Below are 14,662 nucleotides of genomic sequence, written 5' to 3'. Positions count from 1 at the left end.
AAGATTAGAAATGTGCAAATCACTTCGACATTAGCTTCATTTTTCTTCTTGTTTGGAGGATCTTTCTTACATAGTGCATGAAGCTGGATGCGCTAATTGGCCAGAAACACCTGCTGGATGTGTAAATGAGCAACTCAAGAGGTGACTGCATGTCGGGTTTCCTGCATAAACTTTGCACATGAGTCCAGAAAAACTGCAAAATAAAATGCGTTCCGCCGCAGAGGAAAGAATCAAACTGGGATGATGCAGCAACCAAACAAAAGATGACGCCTTTCTTTTAACTTACGCTTAAATTTTGAGACATTTCTTTAATTGCAGACGCATCTAACGAACCTGCAGTAACACCTGGATCCTCTCCTGACACCAAAGTCAACTTAACCACCGTGTAAAATGCAATTTCTTCAAACATCACACTGCTCATTATCCTGCAAGACTTTTCCTCTCGCCACAGCCGAGCGTAAACGGAGACGCCCTGTTTGGAGGCCCGGCTCGCTAAAGAGTGTTTAAAACAGCTAATAATCCCAATCCACACCATCTACCCGTTACCAGTCCCTGAGTTATAGTAATCTGGATTAAAACATCTGGAACAGCCCCTCTTCTGTGCGAGATAAGCCGACGCAGCATCGCTTGAACCGAAACGCTCCTGCACTGCTTGTTTCTGGACTTTTTCCTACGGCGTCGACGTGTTGGCGTCGCCGAGAAGCTGCTGACCATCGCGGCGGTGACCGGGCTCGATTTCAGCCGGCGGGTTTTTTCGCGGTCGGCCGTCGCAGCTGGCTGTTTGCGAAGCATTACGTAGCCAGCGAGCCACTGACCTAATTCCACAAATCTGCTGGCCTAAATCACAGGGACTCTCCAAATAAATGTCCTGAGAGCTGCAGGGTTTAGCCACAGCACAGAGGTGTAGATGACACACAGGGATCGTAATGCAGCGAGCGCCGGGTGGCTGCTTCATCCTATCACTTATCACATAGTTTTACAGTCCCAAATTAGAATGTGTCGGTATTAGAGTAATCTTAGGGGTCAAAATATCTCTTGGGTTTTTTTCCTGTTACTGTAATTCCACTACCGAGGCTATTTTAGATGCCAGGGTGGAGAAAATAAGGCGAGAGGAACATAAATTCTTTCCTTTGTCCGGTCATTCAGCAGGTTGCAATTAACCATAAAACCTGTTGGTGCTGCAGCAAACTGAGCCGACACACAGCCCGAAGGTGATATTTACAAAAACGAGACGGTTTAAAACCCCTCATGGTTCAGCTGCACAGACACACGTGGGAAATAAAGGATGAGGAAGGTGAGAGCTCATGAGCAGGTTCAGGTGAGAAGACAAAGCCAGAAACAGCAGCGTCTAAGGTAAGGGGATGGACGGAGCAGTGGACGGTGGGTTCTCATGGATGTAGCTCAGTAAGCCAGCGGAGTGAGCACATCTGTCTGACTGACCTTTCTCGCTGACGCTTTCCATGTCCACGTCCTCACAGCTGGTGTACTCGGGCGTGGAGCCGCCCTCCTCCTCTGAGCTGCTGATGGACATCTGCCTCTTGTTGACTCCGCGCTTGCTCTTGTGTGTCCGTGGGGGGGGCGGCCGCAGAGACTCCGACTGGTCCGAGCTCTGAGAGTCCTTCCTCAGCAGGCTGTCGCCACCTTTGTCCCGAGGCGTCCGTGTGGGCTCCAGGCGGCCGTTGTTGGGGCCCCAGTCCGGAGGTCCCCCGGTTTGGGGCCCTGATCTCCCTCCACCTCCGGCCGGCGGCGCCCCCCCTCCCACGGTCCTATCCACGGGGTAGGCTCGGTGGTTCTCCAGGGGGACCTTGCGGTCACCCTCCCCACCGCCGCCCCTCCTGGCCAGGCGGTTCTCGGGCACCTCCCCAGCTCCGCCTCCCCCGCCGCCTCCCTCCAGTCCCACCTCGTTGATGGCGAGGTCGCTGTGCCGTCGCTCGTGCCTCACCTTGGACACCTTGGCGTGCATCCGCATCTCCTGCTCCTCCTTCTGCGGCTTCACCGGGTACCTGGCCAGGTTTGGGTCGCTGCGGTACCGGTTCTGGAATTCCTCCTCCCGCCGCTGACGCTCCCTCTGCTCCTCGTCGTCCGGGCGTCTCCGGTGCGACTCCGACCGACTCAGGCTCTCGTCTCCGTCCTCGTAGTCCTGAGAATGGATCTTCTCCAGCCGCCGTCCGTCTCCGAGTCGCCTCTCTCGTTCTGCGGGTCCGACCCGCTCGTCCAGGGACGACTGAGACTGGACCTTTCCAGCTGGTCTCCGGCCGCTACCACGTCCCATCCCTCCTTTACCATTCTGTTCATGGAGGGAAACCGGCCTTTTCCTGGAAGACAAAGAAAAGTCCTTTAACTCCTTTAGTCGACACAAACACATCGTCTGCTTTAAAACCGGTGAGAAAAGTAGAGATTTTGCTTCCTATAGTCACCAAATCTTGCTCAAATCCGAATTTTAGGCTCAGATTTGGTACGTTTTCCGACTATACTGACCAAATCTTATTAACAAACACGACTTTTCTTTTTTACTGTTGACTAACATTTAAATAAAACATCTAGAACACATTAATTTAAATAAAACATCACAGTTTCAGACTCAGATGCGGTACGTTTTTGGACTATATCTACCAAATCGTCTTCAGATTAAAAGCCCCCTAACACAGCTGAGACCGCGATGACTTCTTACCTAACTCCGCCAGCGAATGAAACAAAAGGGATTGAGTCAAAGACCTCTCAAGACTAAAACCTGTGACGTAGCTTCTCTGCTGGTTAAGCTACAGCAGACACAGATCAGTTCTTTTTTTATCTCCTGGATTAAAAAGTAACATCAGCTTCAGCAAATATACAAAAAAAAAAACTGGGTCCAAAGCCGTGTTCTGTAGCTTTTCCTCGATTTCTCTGAGCGGAAAGAGAAATCAGGTTTCCGTCCACCAGTTCAGATTATATTAACTCTCTGAACTCTGAGCAGCTTCTGGGGGTTTGGTTTTTTTTGCTCCGGTCACATTTTTACTCACTGTGTTCTCATTTTTTACAACAATATAAAGTCTTGCACCTCTATGGAAGCAGAACGACCACGACTAGAAGCAGAGAGAACGGCTTTTTGTGTAGCACGACATCTAATCTTATGGGACTTTTTTAAAATCCTAGTTGGTGTGACTTTTAGTTTCTGGCTTTGGGAGTTGAAATTGAAAACATTGATTTTTGTAATTTTTCTGAATGGTATAAACGTAATGGAAACAGCACAACTATAGCTAAGAGTAGAGCGAAATCAAAAGTGTTCTTAGTGTAGTTTGATGCAGTTATAACACCATAAAGAACAAAAAATAAACAAAGATGTCAAATGTCCGAAAGGTGTTACCGATAATAAAACCCCACATACTATAAATATTATTTACTATTTTTAAATTGTTTCCATGCTTAGACACAGCCTGCAGTTCAACCTACTTCTGCCTGAATATTTGTTATGTTGGTCACAGCTGATGGATTTAAGGTTTCTCCAAAAAGCACAGAACCTGGTTCGTGCCAACAGCTTACTGATGGTTAACTTTTAAATGAGCAGAAAAAACACATTTTAATTAAATACATCAGACTTGGTGCAGTTTTCACAAATCTGCTGGTTTTCTTTTTACAGTTTTCGGGTCAATTTGTAGTTTTGGTGATTTGGCAAAACCAACACAGCAGTTCAGACCAAAGCTTTTGTCACATGACCGTCAGAATCAGTCACAGCTTCTTGGTTGAGTCGTATTCTTTATAGAATCTGGGGCAAAACTTTTTTTTGACTTTTGGTCACAGCTGAGCGAGTGAGGGAGGAACTTTTTGCCTTTTAAAGAATCTTTTTAGTGCAAAATGTTTAACTTTTGAGATGATGTCAAAAAATGTGATTTTGATTAAAAAATACAGTCGTGACTCGATAATCTGACACTAAATGTAAAACCTTCTTTTATGTCGGATATCAAGGCTGTCGGATTGTCAAGACGGAGGTTCAGATACAAGGAGGGCTTGATTAGTTGTTAATATTTATTGTTCATAGTTGTTATAATAACTAGTAGGGCTGGTCCCAATAGCACTTTCTGCTCTCTGGATATTCAGGCCCAATTAATGATAAGTATTCAGCGCGGTCGGAGGACACTTCCACCCCAGGGTTGCGCTCCAATGAGGTGGAAGTGTCCAGAACACACAGGCAGTACTTGGCTGCTGATGCTAGTTTAGTTAGCGCTCACACTTCTGTTTCCTCCATCGATGGCGGCGGGGGAGTGGCAGATACGCTCCACCGTTACCATCCATGTTTACTTCCATAAACACTGAGCACGCTCGCTGCGTGTGACGTCGTCGTGTCCTCTTCTGCGCATGCGGGACACTTTTGGGTTGTATGAAGTTCACACAGCAGATCACATACAAGTCGCATTTAAGTGGAAACGTGAAGGAAGTCACAAAGAAATCCTCATTGAGCATCAAGTCCTGCAGTGTGAACGTAGCCAATCTGTGGGATTGTTCAGTCAGATAATACGCCGTCATCCTGATTGGTGACATTAAATGTCATGTCGGAGTCACAATCCAAGGCTGTCGCTATGTTTAGGCTGTTTTTAATGGGTTCTGTTCGTTTTTCCTGAAAACCTGCTGGATAGCAGGTTTAGGATTGTTAAGGGTCGGAGTCACGACTGCATAATGATTTCAAGCTTAGATTTGGTTGATTTTCACCACAAATGTTTGGTATTAAGTAACTGTTGGAACAATTCTTTCTCTGATAACTGGTGTAATATTTGTGTTTTTCCTAAACATGTCTTTTGAACACAGCAGCAGCAGGTTGTGGTGTTTAGTGTGTTGAAGTTACAGATGTTGTGTTCGGTTGACGCTCATCTTACTTTTCTCTCGGTGGTTCGCTTTGGGACCGAGAGCCCGGCATCGTGTCGGCCCCCTTGGCCGCGGTGACGCCGGCGGGCAGCTGCGACCCGTCCGGTGGCCCGGCGTTGACACTGGAGGGCGGAGCTTGGGACCTGGAGCGGATCAGCTTCCTGTCCCACTGGGCCTCACCTCCCGTGGCCGGGTCGGTCAAGGAGGTGCCCAGGCTCCCGGGCCGCACCCCTGAACCCGAAAACCATTCTCCTGATTTGGTGAGGATCTCCTGCTGCTTACGGCACAGGTTGCACACCCACATTACCTGCAGGGATCGGAGAAGGTGAAGCACATTAAAGCAGCACAACGACTGAGCAGCATGAACAACATTTACACAACACCAGTCAACTTTAGCACCAAGACAAACTTGTGGCAGCAGATTCAGTGTCTTTGTTTTGTCTGTCAACAGCTAATTTAGAAGAATATTGGTTCCCACATTTGCTTTTACCTCCTTCCTTTGCTACAGCTCATCAAATATTAAAGAGCACTCAGATATGACACACTTTGCTGCTTCAACACATCCGTTACCAGTGAACACAGCTTGGCATTTACAACAAAATAAACTGTCATGTAGCTCCAATGTTGGGATTTTTATGACTCTTGTTTATTATTTTTGCATGATGTTGGTGATTTAACAGAATAACAGATCTGTTATGGAGTTTACAGGCCCTCAAACAAAGCTGTAATATTATAAATGGAGACGAGGCGGCAACAGATAAATGACATTGTGCTGTTGTGTTCTACGATTCACTCGCAAACACAAACAGCGGTGATGTCGACGGACACGTACGCAATAAAATCCACCAAACCGAAGCCGCGGACGGCATCGGATACTCACATGTAGCCATGGCTACGGAACACCACCTCACTTCCACTGCACAGAAAAACAGGATTTATCTCCCTCCGTATTTATAATCCCGCCGGTTTATTTTGCAAAGAGAATAAATCCAAAGCGGAGTCGGGGAACGCGCTCGTATTCCGGTTGCAGAACTCAAGCTGGAAACCAAAAAAACACCACCTCTGGGACCCGTGGAAACCCCCCGAAATGTTGCTCGTTGACAGCCAGCGGGATGCACCGTTAGCAGGCAGTTTAGCGGTTAGCCTCCAGCGTGCCAGAGCGCATTCATCATGGCCTGATTGAATCCTAGTTGGCGCATGTCCAGACTAATCTAAAGTAAATCAGCCGCCCGCACGGCCCACAGCTGTCGGCCGGCCGCCCAGCCAAACACTGCAGCCTCTTTCTCTGCGAGTCTTCCTGCACCTCAGATTAGCAGTGGACAGTAATCCCTTCAGCTCCTCACCATTATTCAACTCATCATCAGCTGACAATAGCAGCTCGCAATCCATAACTTCTAACTTATAGCCCCCCTCCTCCTCCTCCTCCTCTTCCATCATGGAGATTAACGGCCAGATGAAACAGCTCCTCTTCTACCAGCAGAGCATGATGGGATGATTGCTCTACAGTGAAATTTACTCAAACAAATGCACCGTTTCTTCTTCACAGCTGGACGCTAATCTTTGACCACCAGTTTTATTCCATTTTCCTTTTTGACATTTCATTCACCGTCGAGGCTGTCGATGGGTTTCAGGCGCCAAACACCAAAAGTTCACCTGTCCGGTCAGATTTAAACATTCTTTAAACTGTATGAGGCACAGCTGGAGGATGAGTGGACTCCTCTAAGGGAAGACAATCTGCAGTTCATCCTGCCAGTTGGTCGAGTCACCCGCTGCTGACAGGAGGTTGTAGTCATAGGAGACATGTCTTTTAAGAGGCTCCACCTGGTGGCGCAACCAGGTACTGCAAGGTGTGAGCCTCAGGTAGTAGATGGGCACCACTGGGTGGGGGAATTTGGGGGAACTGGGTGGAGTGGGTTCTGGCAAAGTCCCGAAGCTGAAAGTATCTGAAAAAGTTGGATTTGTTTCATCCAAAAGTCTCACATAATTGGTCAAAGCTGGCGAACTGGTTATCTAAGAAGAAGTTACGTAGCATGTACATTTAGGGTCCGTTTTAGCAGGTAAAGATAGATGGTTGTTACGAATAGGGGTCAGATTTAAACGTTCTGTCTTCGGCAATTTTTAAACATTTGTGAGCTTCGCAATATTTTGAAAAATACATGATCCAGTACCGTGTCCAGAAAAAAACACGGGAGAATATGGGTGCAACAGGAGAAGCTAACAGCATGAAAACCAAGAAGTCTTTCCAGAGTGGTCACATTGTAACTCACTGTAGGTTCATTTCTCACTGCAATATAAAGTCCTGCACTTCTATGGAAGCAGAACCATGAAGACAGAGAAAAGGCTGTCTTTATTGCAGTGCGATGCAGTTGTAATACCATTACAAAACCTGTAATCAACACATACAGAACATTGGTGTCCACTGGTGTCACCAATGTTGTTGCAGATATGTCACTCATTCGGTTTGTAAGGTTTCTATAAACATGTTTCACCATGCTGAATGTATCGTCCAACAACGTGCTCCTCTGGTCACTGTTCCTGAACCATGTCGCATTTATTCTATTGATCCAGTAGGTTTGATTTTCCTCTCAGTCTCTCAGATTTTTTGGTTTCCTCTCTGCTCTGTGGAAACACTGAAAACTCTCTGACTTTTTGCGAGGAGCTCAGAATTTGTAGTTTGTACCAGTCTGATCAGTGCAAACTTTTGGCTAATTTTAAAATGACACATGTAAAGCTGAATCCCTTACGTGCTGAGAAAAGTTTTTGTAGTTTACAGGATAAATGTTTGCTATCTGTTCTAGTTTTGGTCTATTTTTTATTGGGTTTAAACTAACTCTTTTTTGTTTCCATGGATTTTTCTAATTATTAGCTTAACACAACAGGAAAAAATAAATAAAAATGACAGGTCAACACAGCTGGGAAATCAGCGTTACTGCAGCAAAATGGGAAGAAAAAAACATGAAATACTGTTGATATTATGCAGTGCAATTCTTTTATATGAGGAAATGCACACCGATATTAACAGATGCTATCAATACCGCACAGATTCTTCTATATGTAGAAAAAAGTTCTTATTTTAGAGTATTTTAAACGTACAAAGTACAAGTTTAAATGATGGTGCACTACACCACATTACATTAAAAACTGTTCACTTCTTACAGTGTAGTGTCAATAAGCACCCTCTCCAGGCTTTAAATAAGTAAAACAATGCATTAATTTTTCAGAACACAATGTGTAAGACGTGACTTTTCCCGAGTCACGACCTAAACGCAGCTCATGAGCGTCTATAGGCTCCTCTGCTGCCGCTGAGCAAACGCTCTGCAGCCTAATCCTTGAATGAGATCATCATACGGACGAACAAACATCCACTGTTTGTGTCTGAGAGTCTAAAAGCAGCTTCTCATTATCTAATAAAACGCCTCCGTCTCTCCGTATCTGCAGCTTTATGCGCAACTTGCTGAACATACAAACACACATGCCGAGGATGTAACGCCTAATCCTTCTGTGCGCTGAAAGACACCGAAGGGAATTAACCGTGTGTGTCATTGTGTTCATATGATGCTACAGCTGTGTGTGTGTGTGTGTGTGTGTGTGTGTGTGTGTGTGTGAGACACGTGTGGTCGCCGGCTGAACCGTCCAATCAGCTCGCTCTGTCCAGAGGCAGCCCACTGTGGTGCCGCCTCCAGCTCACTGCACATGTGTGTTACTGTACATGCTACTGTACATGTTACTGTGTGTTACTGTAAATGCTACTGTACATGTTACTGTACATGTTACTGTGTGTTACTGTACATGCTACTGTACATGTTACTGTACATGTTACTGTGTGTGTTACTGTGTGACTTACTGTACATGCTGTTGTACATGTTCATTACTTTCTTTCTTCTCTCGTTTCATTCTTCTCACCTCCATGTTTCCATATTTCCTTTGAAATTCTCTCATTGTCATTCCTTTTCTTCCGTTATTTCTCTCCTTATTTCTTTTCTTTTTACTTTCCTTGGTTTGACTCACTTATCCATTTTACTTTTCATTTCCTCATTTCCTTGTGCCTTTCCTTTCCTTTCTACCTCTCCCTATTTCCTTTTCTCTTTCTTCCCTAATTCCTTTTCCTATTTTCTTTCTCTTCAGCTTCTTATCCCCTTTACTTTTCTCCTGTCCTCTTCCTAAGTTTTCTTCTTTCCCTTTCCTTTCTTGCTCTCTTTTCCTTTGCTTCTTCCCTCTCTTTGCTCTTCTTGTTTTCTTTTCCTTTCAACTCCTTGTTTCCTTACCTTTTTTCTCATTCTTGCTTCCTACCTGTCTTCATTTCAATCTTTTCCTTTCCTTTCCTTTCCCTTTGTCCTCTCTTCGAGCTGCTTCTCCCTCTTTTTCCTCCTTTCCTTTCCTGTCATCTCTTCCTTGCTTCCTACCTGTCTCCATTTTAATCTTCTCCTTTCCTTCCTCTTCCTCCTTTCCTTTCTTGCTCTCTTTTCCTTTGCTTCTTCCCTCTCTTTGCTCTTCTCTTTCTTGCTTCCTACCTGTTGTTTCAATCTTCTCCTTTCCTTTCATCTCTTCCTTGCTTCCTACCTGTCTCCATTTCAATCCTCTCCTTTCCTTTCCTCCTCTCTTCCAGTTGCTTCTCCCTCTCTTTCCTTTATACCTTTCCCTGTCCTAATTCCCTTTCCTTGATTCTTTTCCTTTCACTATTTTCTTTATCTTTAGCTTCTTATCACCTTTTCTTTTCTCCTTTCCTCTTCTTAAATTTTGTTCTTTCCCTTCCTCCTTTCCTTTCTTGCTCTCTTTTCCTTTGCTTCTTCCCTCTCTTTGCTCGTCTCTTTCTTGCTTCCTACTTGTCGTTTCAATCTTCTCCTTTCCTTTCCTTTCCTTTCCTTTCCTTTCCTTTCCTCTTCCCATTGCTCCCTCCTTCTCTTCCCTCCTCTCTTTTCCCTTCCATCCCTCGTCTCCTTTCCCTGTCTCCTCGCCTCCTTGCTCAGCCGACTCGCCAGATGAAGACGCCACAGACGCGTCACTCATCGCCTCCACCTCCTCGCCGCCCGTTCAAGCGCTTCCCTTCATCGCCTTCACTGTTCCACCAGCAGCAGGATTCATTTAGGCCTGAGCTGTGTGAACACCAGCTTTTCCTTAAATAGGCAGAATAGATGGCGCTTGTTGGGGGGATCGGTCGGCGAGCAGCGACCCGCCCTCCAACACAAACCCCCGGACAGGATGACATACGAGGTGCGGGCCGCCATCGCTCACGGCGACGCTAAATCCTGAACGCCGGGAAGAAAGACGACCACAAAAGACATAATGCTCCATTTCCCCTAATAAGGCGGTAGATCAGCGGAGCAAGCAGCCGCCGAGGAGGCCGAGCGCAGGGCGAGCTGCCGAGGCCGTAAATCCACACCGGCTTCTGATGGCGGGACCACGGAGAGGACCGGCTCATCATAACATACGCTGGGAGAAATGACTTATGGCTGACTTGTTAAATTACCAATAACATGCAGTAAAATCACTTGGAAGAAAAAGTTGTAATTTACAAGTTAACAGGAAAAAACTGTCAATAACATCCACATCAAAAATCTTGTGTGGTATTTACATCACTTTGGATAAAAGCTAAATGAATTTGTATGAAACTGTAAAATTCTAAATGGTAATTTGTATTTTTACAACATTTGACTGTAAATTAACTTTTAAAAAGACAGAAAAAGGTAATTCATTTACAGTTTTAAAATTATTTGACAGATTTTCCTGTTTTGTTTAATTATGGGTCTTATTAGTGAAGCACGATATTAAAATTTCTGGCCGATACCGGTAGCCGATACTAAGATTTCTGATATCGCCGATAACAGATATTACCGATGTTGATATTCGATTTTTGTTCACATTGAAAAATGAGTGTAAGTACGCACTGTGAGAAAACTATTCAAAAGCAGCCCAAACCAAATTAGACCACATCGTCTTCTTTGTTACGAAACAAAAGTAAAACATATTTAAACATATTTAACATTCAAGTCCATTTAAGTAAAAACATCTGTGAAATAGCAGCGATATCAAATGTAGAGACGAAGACGCTGATGTTAGACAATCATCGTTTTTTTGCATCGGCTAAATTTGCTTATCAAACTGATACTGATACATCAAAAAAGACGCTAATATCGGCCGATACCGATGTGGTCACCGATATATCGTGCACCCTTAGTTAATATCGAGCAAAAACCACAGAAAAAAAGTGTTAGTGTCCACGTTAACTGTTAAAATAAAAAGCCTAAAATTGTAATATTCACATCCAGGATCCGTATCTTTACTAATAATAACTAGTTCTAACGCAATGTTGACAATTTCTTTTTTACAGTTTTTTAATCAGAAAAACAATTATTTGCCGTTATGTGAAAGAAAAATTATGTATATTAAGGATTGCAAATATTTTTAAACTGGTTTTTTAACAGATTTTCCTTCTGGTAAAAACTAAAGAAAAAGTATTAATTTAAATGTTCAAACTTTAAATATTGTCCACATCAAAAATCTGTATTTTCAAAAATAGTAATTTATTCTTTTACTGCTGTAAAAGACTACTAGACTACTGACTGTATCTAAATCAGCAAAAACACCTTTATTTTACAGATGTTTATCATTATTTGAACAATAAATTATACATATTATGGAATAAAAACTTTTGATTTTTATCCGTCTCAGAATTACACAATACCTAGTGAAATCGTAAAAAAAAAAAAAAAATTGTTACAGCAAACTGTCCAAATTAAAAATCCATATTTTCTTCTTAAAGTAATTTTGCATGACCGTAAAAATCCAGTTTTGTTGTATTTAAATTAGCATAAAGCTCATTAGTTTATGGATATTCCTCATTTCCCCCATTTTTCACAGCTTGTAAACATTACAGCATTCCACTATTTTATTACCTGTTCTTTTTACTCTTGCTGCTTTTTTGTCTTTATATATACATACACATATATGTCTCAGTATCCCTCCTACATTTAGCTACAGAGACCTGGATGCAACAGGTTAGTTTCTGCGGTAAAGTTGGACGTGTTAACATGAAGGTCTATAAGGAGTGACTCAGTTTTGGAAGCAGCCTCTAGTGGCCATTGGAGGAACTGCTGTTTTGTTTTTTTGTTGGTTTAATTTTTTTGAATTGGAGGCTCGTACTTGAACCACTTTATCTAGAGACAGAACCAAAAGTGGATTTGAAATGTCTTTTATATTCCATCACACCTCAGCAAGTTCTAGTTTCTATTTTTCTTAATTTTTATGGCGTGCCATTTTCCCCGAGTCCCTGATCTCGCTTGACGAGCCCGGCATCGAGGCCAACAAACACTTTGAATTCTTGTGTGGACTTTTCACTTTCCAGCGAAGGTGATAATAATAGGAGCTGCCGCAGCAAAGCACTTCAGACAATAAAGGCTCGTCTTGAGAGCGCTGCTACTGGCAGATCCAGTCCAGGAGGTCCTATAATTAGAGCTACAGGCCGAATGTGAAGGCTCTAAAAAGCCAGACTGCGCTGCCACGTTAGTCAGCCTCGTAAAGATGCTGTTTTATATCCAAATAAATGTGTGTGACTGGGTGTAGGAAGGACAGAAATAGAGGCAGAGGAGGACAAAGAGTTAACCGGAGTGTGAGTGTTATGGAGGCTGCTACAGACACTGTGGTGTACGAGAGGAGAGAGCAGCGGGTTAGTCATCTAGCACTGAGAAACATGATTGAGATTATGCAGTGCATCCTCCCTTCCGGTAAAAACTGCAGCGTCAGCTCGATGCACCGAGCGAACGGGATTTTGTGTGAATCTGCTTCGACTACACGAGGCACCAACCGCCGACGTCAGAGCGGCTACAGAAAACCCCCACATGCGCCGTCATGGCTCGTCGAGATCACACCAAAAAGCCTTGGTTGGGTTTTAAAAACGCCGTTTACGGTGGCGCTGGAGGCTGCGATGTGTGTGTTAGGACCCAGCGCCGGCCCGCTCTCCGCTGGGAGGCAGTGCTCCTCCACAAAGGAGACAGATTGTCAGCGGTTTGTTCGGTTTCTGGAAGCCATCTGGAGCTGACAAACACACATAAACAAACACTCAGCCATTAACAAGCTCCAGCACCAGCAGAAGCAGGGCAGCTCGGCAGAGAGGACCAGGAAGCACACATCAGGCCCGCTCCAGAGCCAGCGCAGCCCGTTTCCTTTCCTTAAACCGATGATTTCAACTTCAGGAATAAGCATCACGGTGTTTCAAACACTAAACGAGCGCGATCACCCTGAGTGTTGTGCATCACGTCTGATGAGCACACAGATGGTGATTTGTGTTGAGCTTCTCCTTTGAGGCAAGTTGCACATTGTTTCTCAGTTGTTGTGGCTGTTTGTTCTCACACGGCACGAATACACTTTAAAAGCAAGAGCAGCGCACATTTACCCGTTGAAATTTACAGGAATTTTTGCAGCAATGGCTCTTTTTATCTCACTTTGCAAAGCTGTAGCTACAGCTAGCCAGCTAACTTTGTCACCTTGATGTTATCAATCCATTAAATGTGATCACACTCATACATCCGGCCCAGTAGAGACCTTTTCCACCGTCTACTGGGGAGGGGATGCAGACAGACAGACAGCTAGCTCTGGGCAGCATCTGTGGCTTCACCATCGTCTTTGTGTCCCTGAACACCTACCAGGACCTGAAGAGGTTCGCCAACGAATGGCGGCGTGCATGGACGCAGCGCCCCCTTCAGGAGACAGAGTGAACGTTTAGTGTCTCATCCCAGACGTTCATTCTGCAAAACTTCAATGACCCTGAAGAAACACTCTCTCATTTTGCCTGTACTACTGTCAGCAAAATGACAATAAACCTGATTTGATTTGATTTCACATTAAACCGCACATTTTGCCGTAAAGAAATACAGTAAAATACTGGCGACCACCGTTTAATTTTACAAGAAAATCTGTTAAAGTAGCAGCAAAACCTGTGTGAAGGACACGAGTCGGCTTTTCTCCTGCTTGCTGCTCAACCTGGATGCAGATAAACAGTCAAACAAGGACTTCTCGAGAGCCGAGCGACACCAACGAGCTAAAACTCGCTGCCGTTCTCGACAGCAGTGACCAAGCATTAAGGGGAAGTGGACAAAGTGGAACATATATATATATAAATATATACCTGAAACCCTCCCGTCTCCCCATGGCAAGGCTGGTGTGGTCTCAAACACACAGGCAGGGAAAGCATGCACAGGCATGAGTGTGCATTCAGTACGCATTCATATTTATAGATATAAATGGTGCTTTCTTATACACATGCCAGCTACAAAAGTACCAATCTCCCGAACCCCGTTTTAGTTTCGTTAGAGTATCCCAGCACAGCCATGCCTACGGCCACAGGAAGAGGGGGCAGGACGGGTCGGACGCCCTGCAGACAGCCGACGTCGTGGCTCATGCTGTCGATTTTCAGGGTCTGCATTCATTCTCAGGATTGTTTGTGCACAAAGATCTGTTGGGCTGGGTCTGAATTCCTGTTCTGACTCTGTGAATGAGCACAGACCCGAGTGTTAAAGGAGGAGGAGGAGGAGGGTGGGGAGGTGGTGGGGGAAAGGAAGGATAGTAGTGACCCATGCAGCAAAAAATCCATCACCCAGCTTGGAGTCTTACCCTGTCCTTCACTATGAGACACTTTGCAGGGGGGAGGAGACAGACAGTGGACACAGAGTTAGTCAGGGTTTGTACAAGATGGAGAGAAAAGCTGCTGCTGCTGCTGCTGCTGCTGCTGCTGGTGAGGAACACTTCCAGGTTTCTCCACCCCAGACAGGACGGCAAACGCTCGGAGAAATAACAAAAGCCGGGAGTCCCTCTGTTCAGTTTAAATCCATAA

At 44.8% G+C, this 14,662-nt stretch overlaps 1 protein-coding gene across 1 annotated transcript in view; it reads right to left on the bottom strand.

The window, feature by feature from the left end:
- The window catches only part of rims1b (regulating synaptic membrane exocytosis 1b), a 94,849-nt gene that overhangs the window by 39,388 nt on the left and 40,799 nt on the right, over window positions 1-14,662 (bottom strand). The window contains 2 exon segments of the mRNA XM_008300500.1: window positions 1,441-2,315; window positions 4,848-5,143. Of these exon segments, the coding sequence (XP_008298722.1) occupies window positions 1,441-2,315; window positions 4,848-5,143 (1,171 nt within the window).

This window comes from Stegastes partitus, unplaced genomic scaffold, assembly GCF_000690725.1.
Source record: "Stegastes partitus isolate 25-593 unplaced genomic scaffold, Stegastes_partitus-1.0.2 Scaffold1550, whole genome shotgun sequence".
In the NCBI taxonomy this organism is placed as follows: domain Eukaryota; kingdom Metazoa; phylum Chordata; class Actinopteri; family Pomacentridae; genus Stegastes; species Stegastes partitus.
The sequence above is the reverse complement of the archived record's forward strand: the minus strand, read 5'-3'. Positions and strand labels throughout refer to the sequence as shown.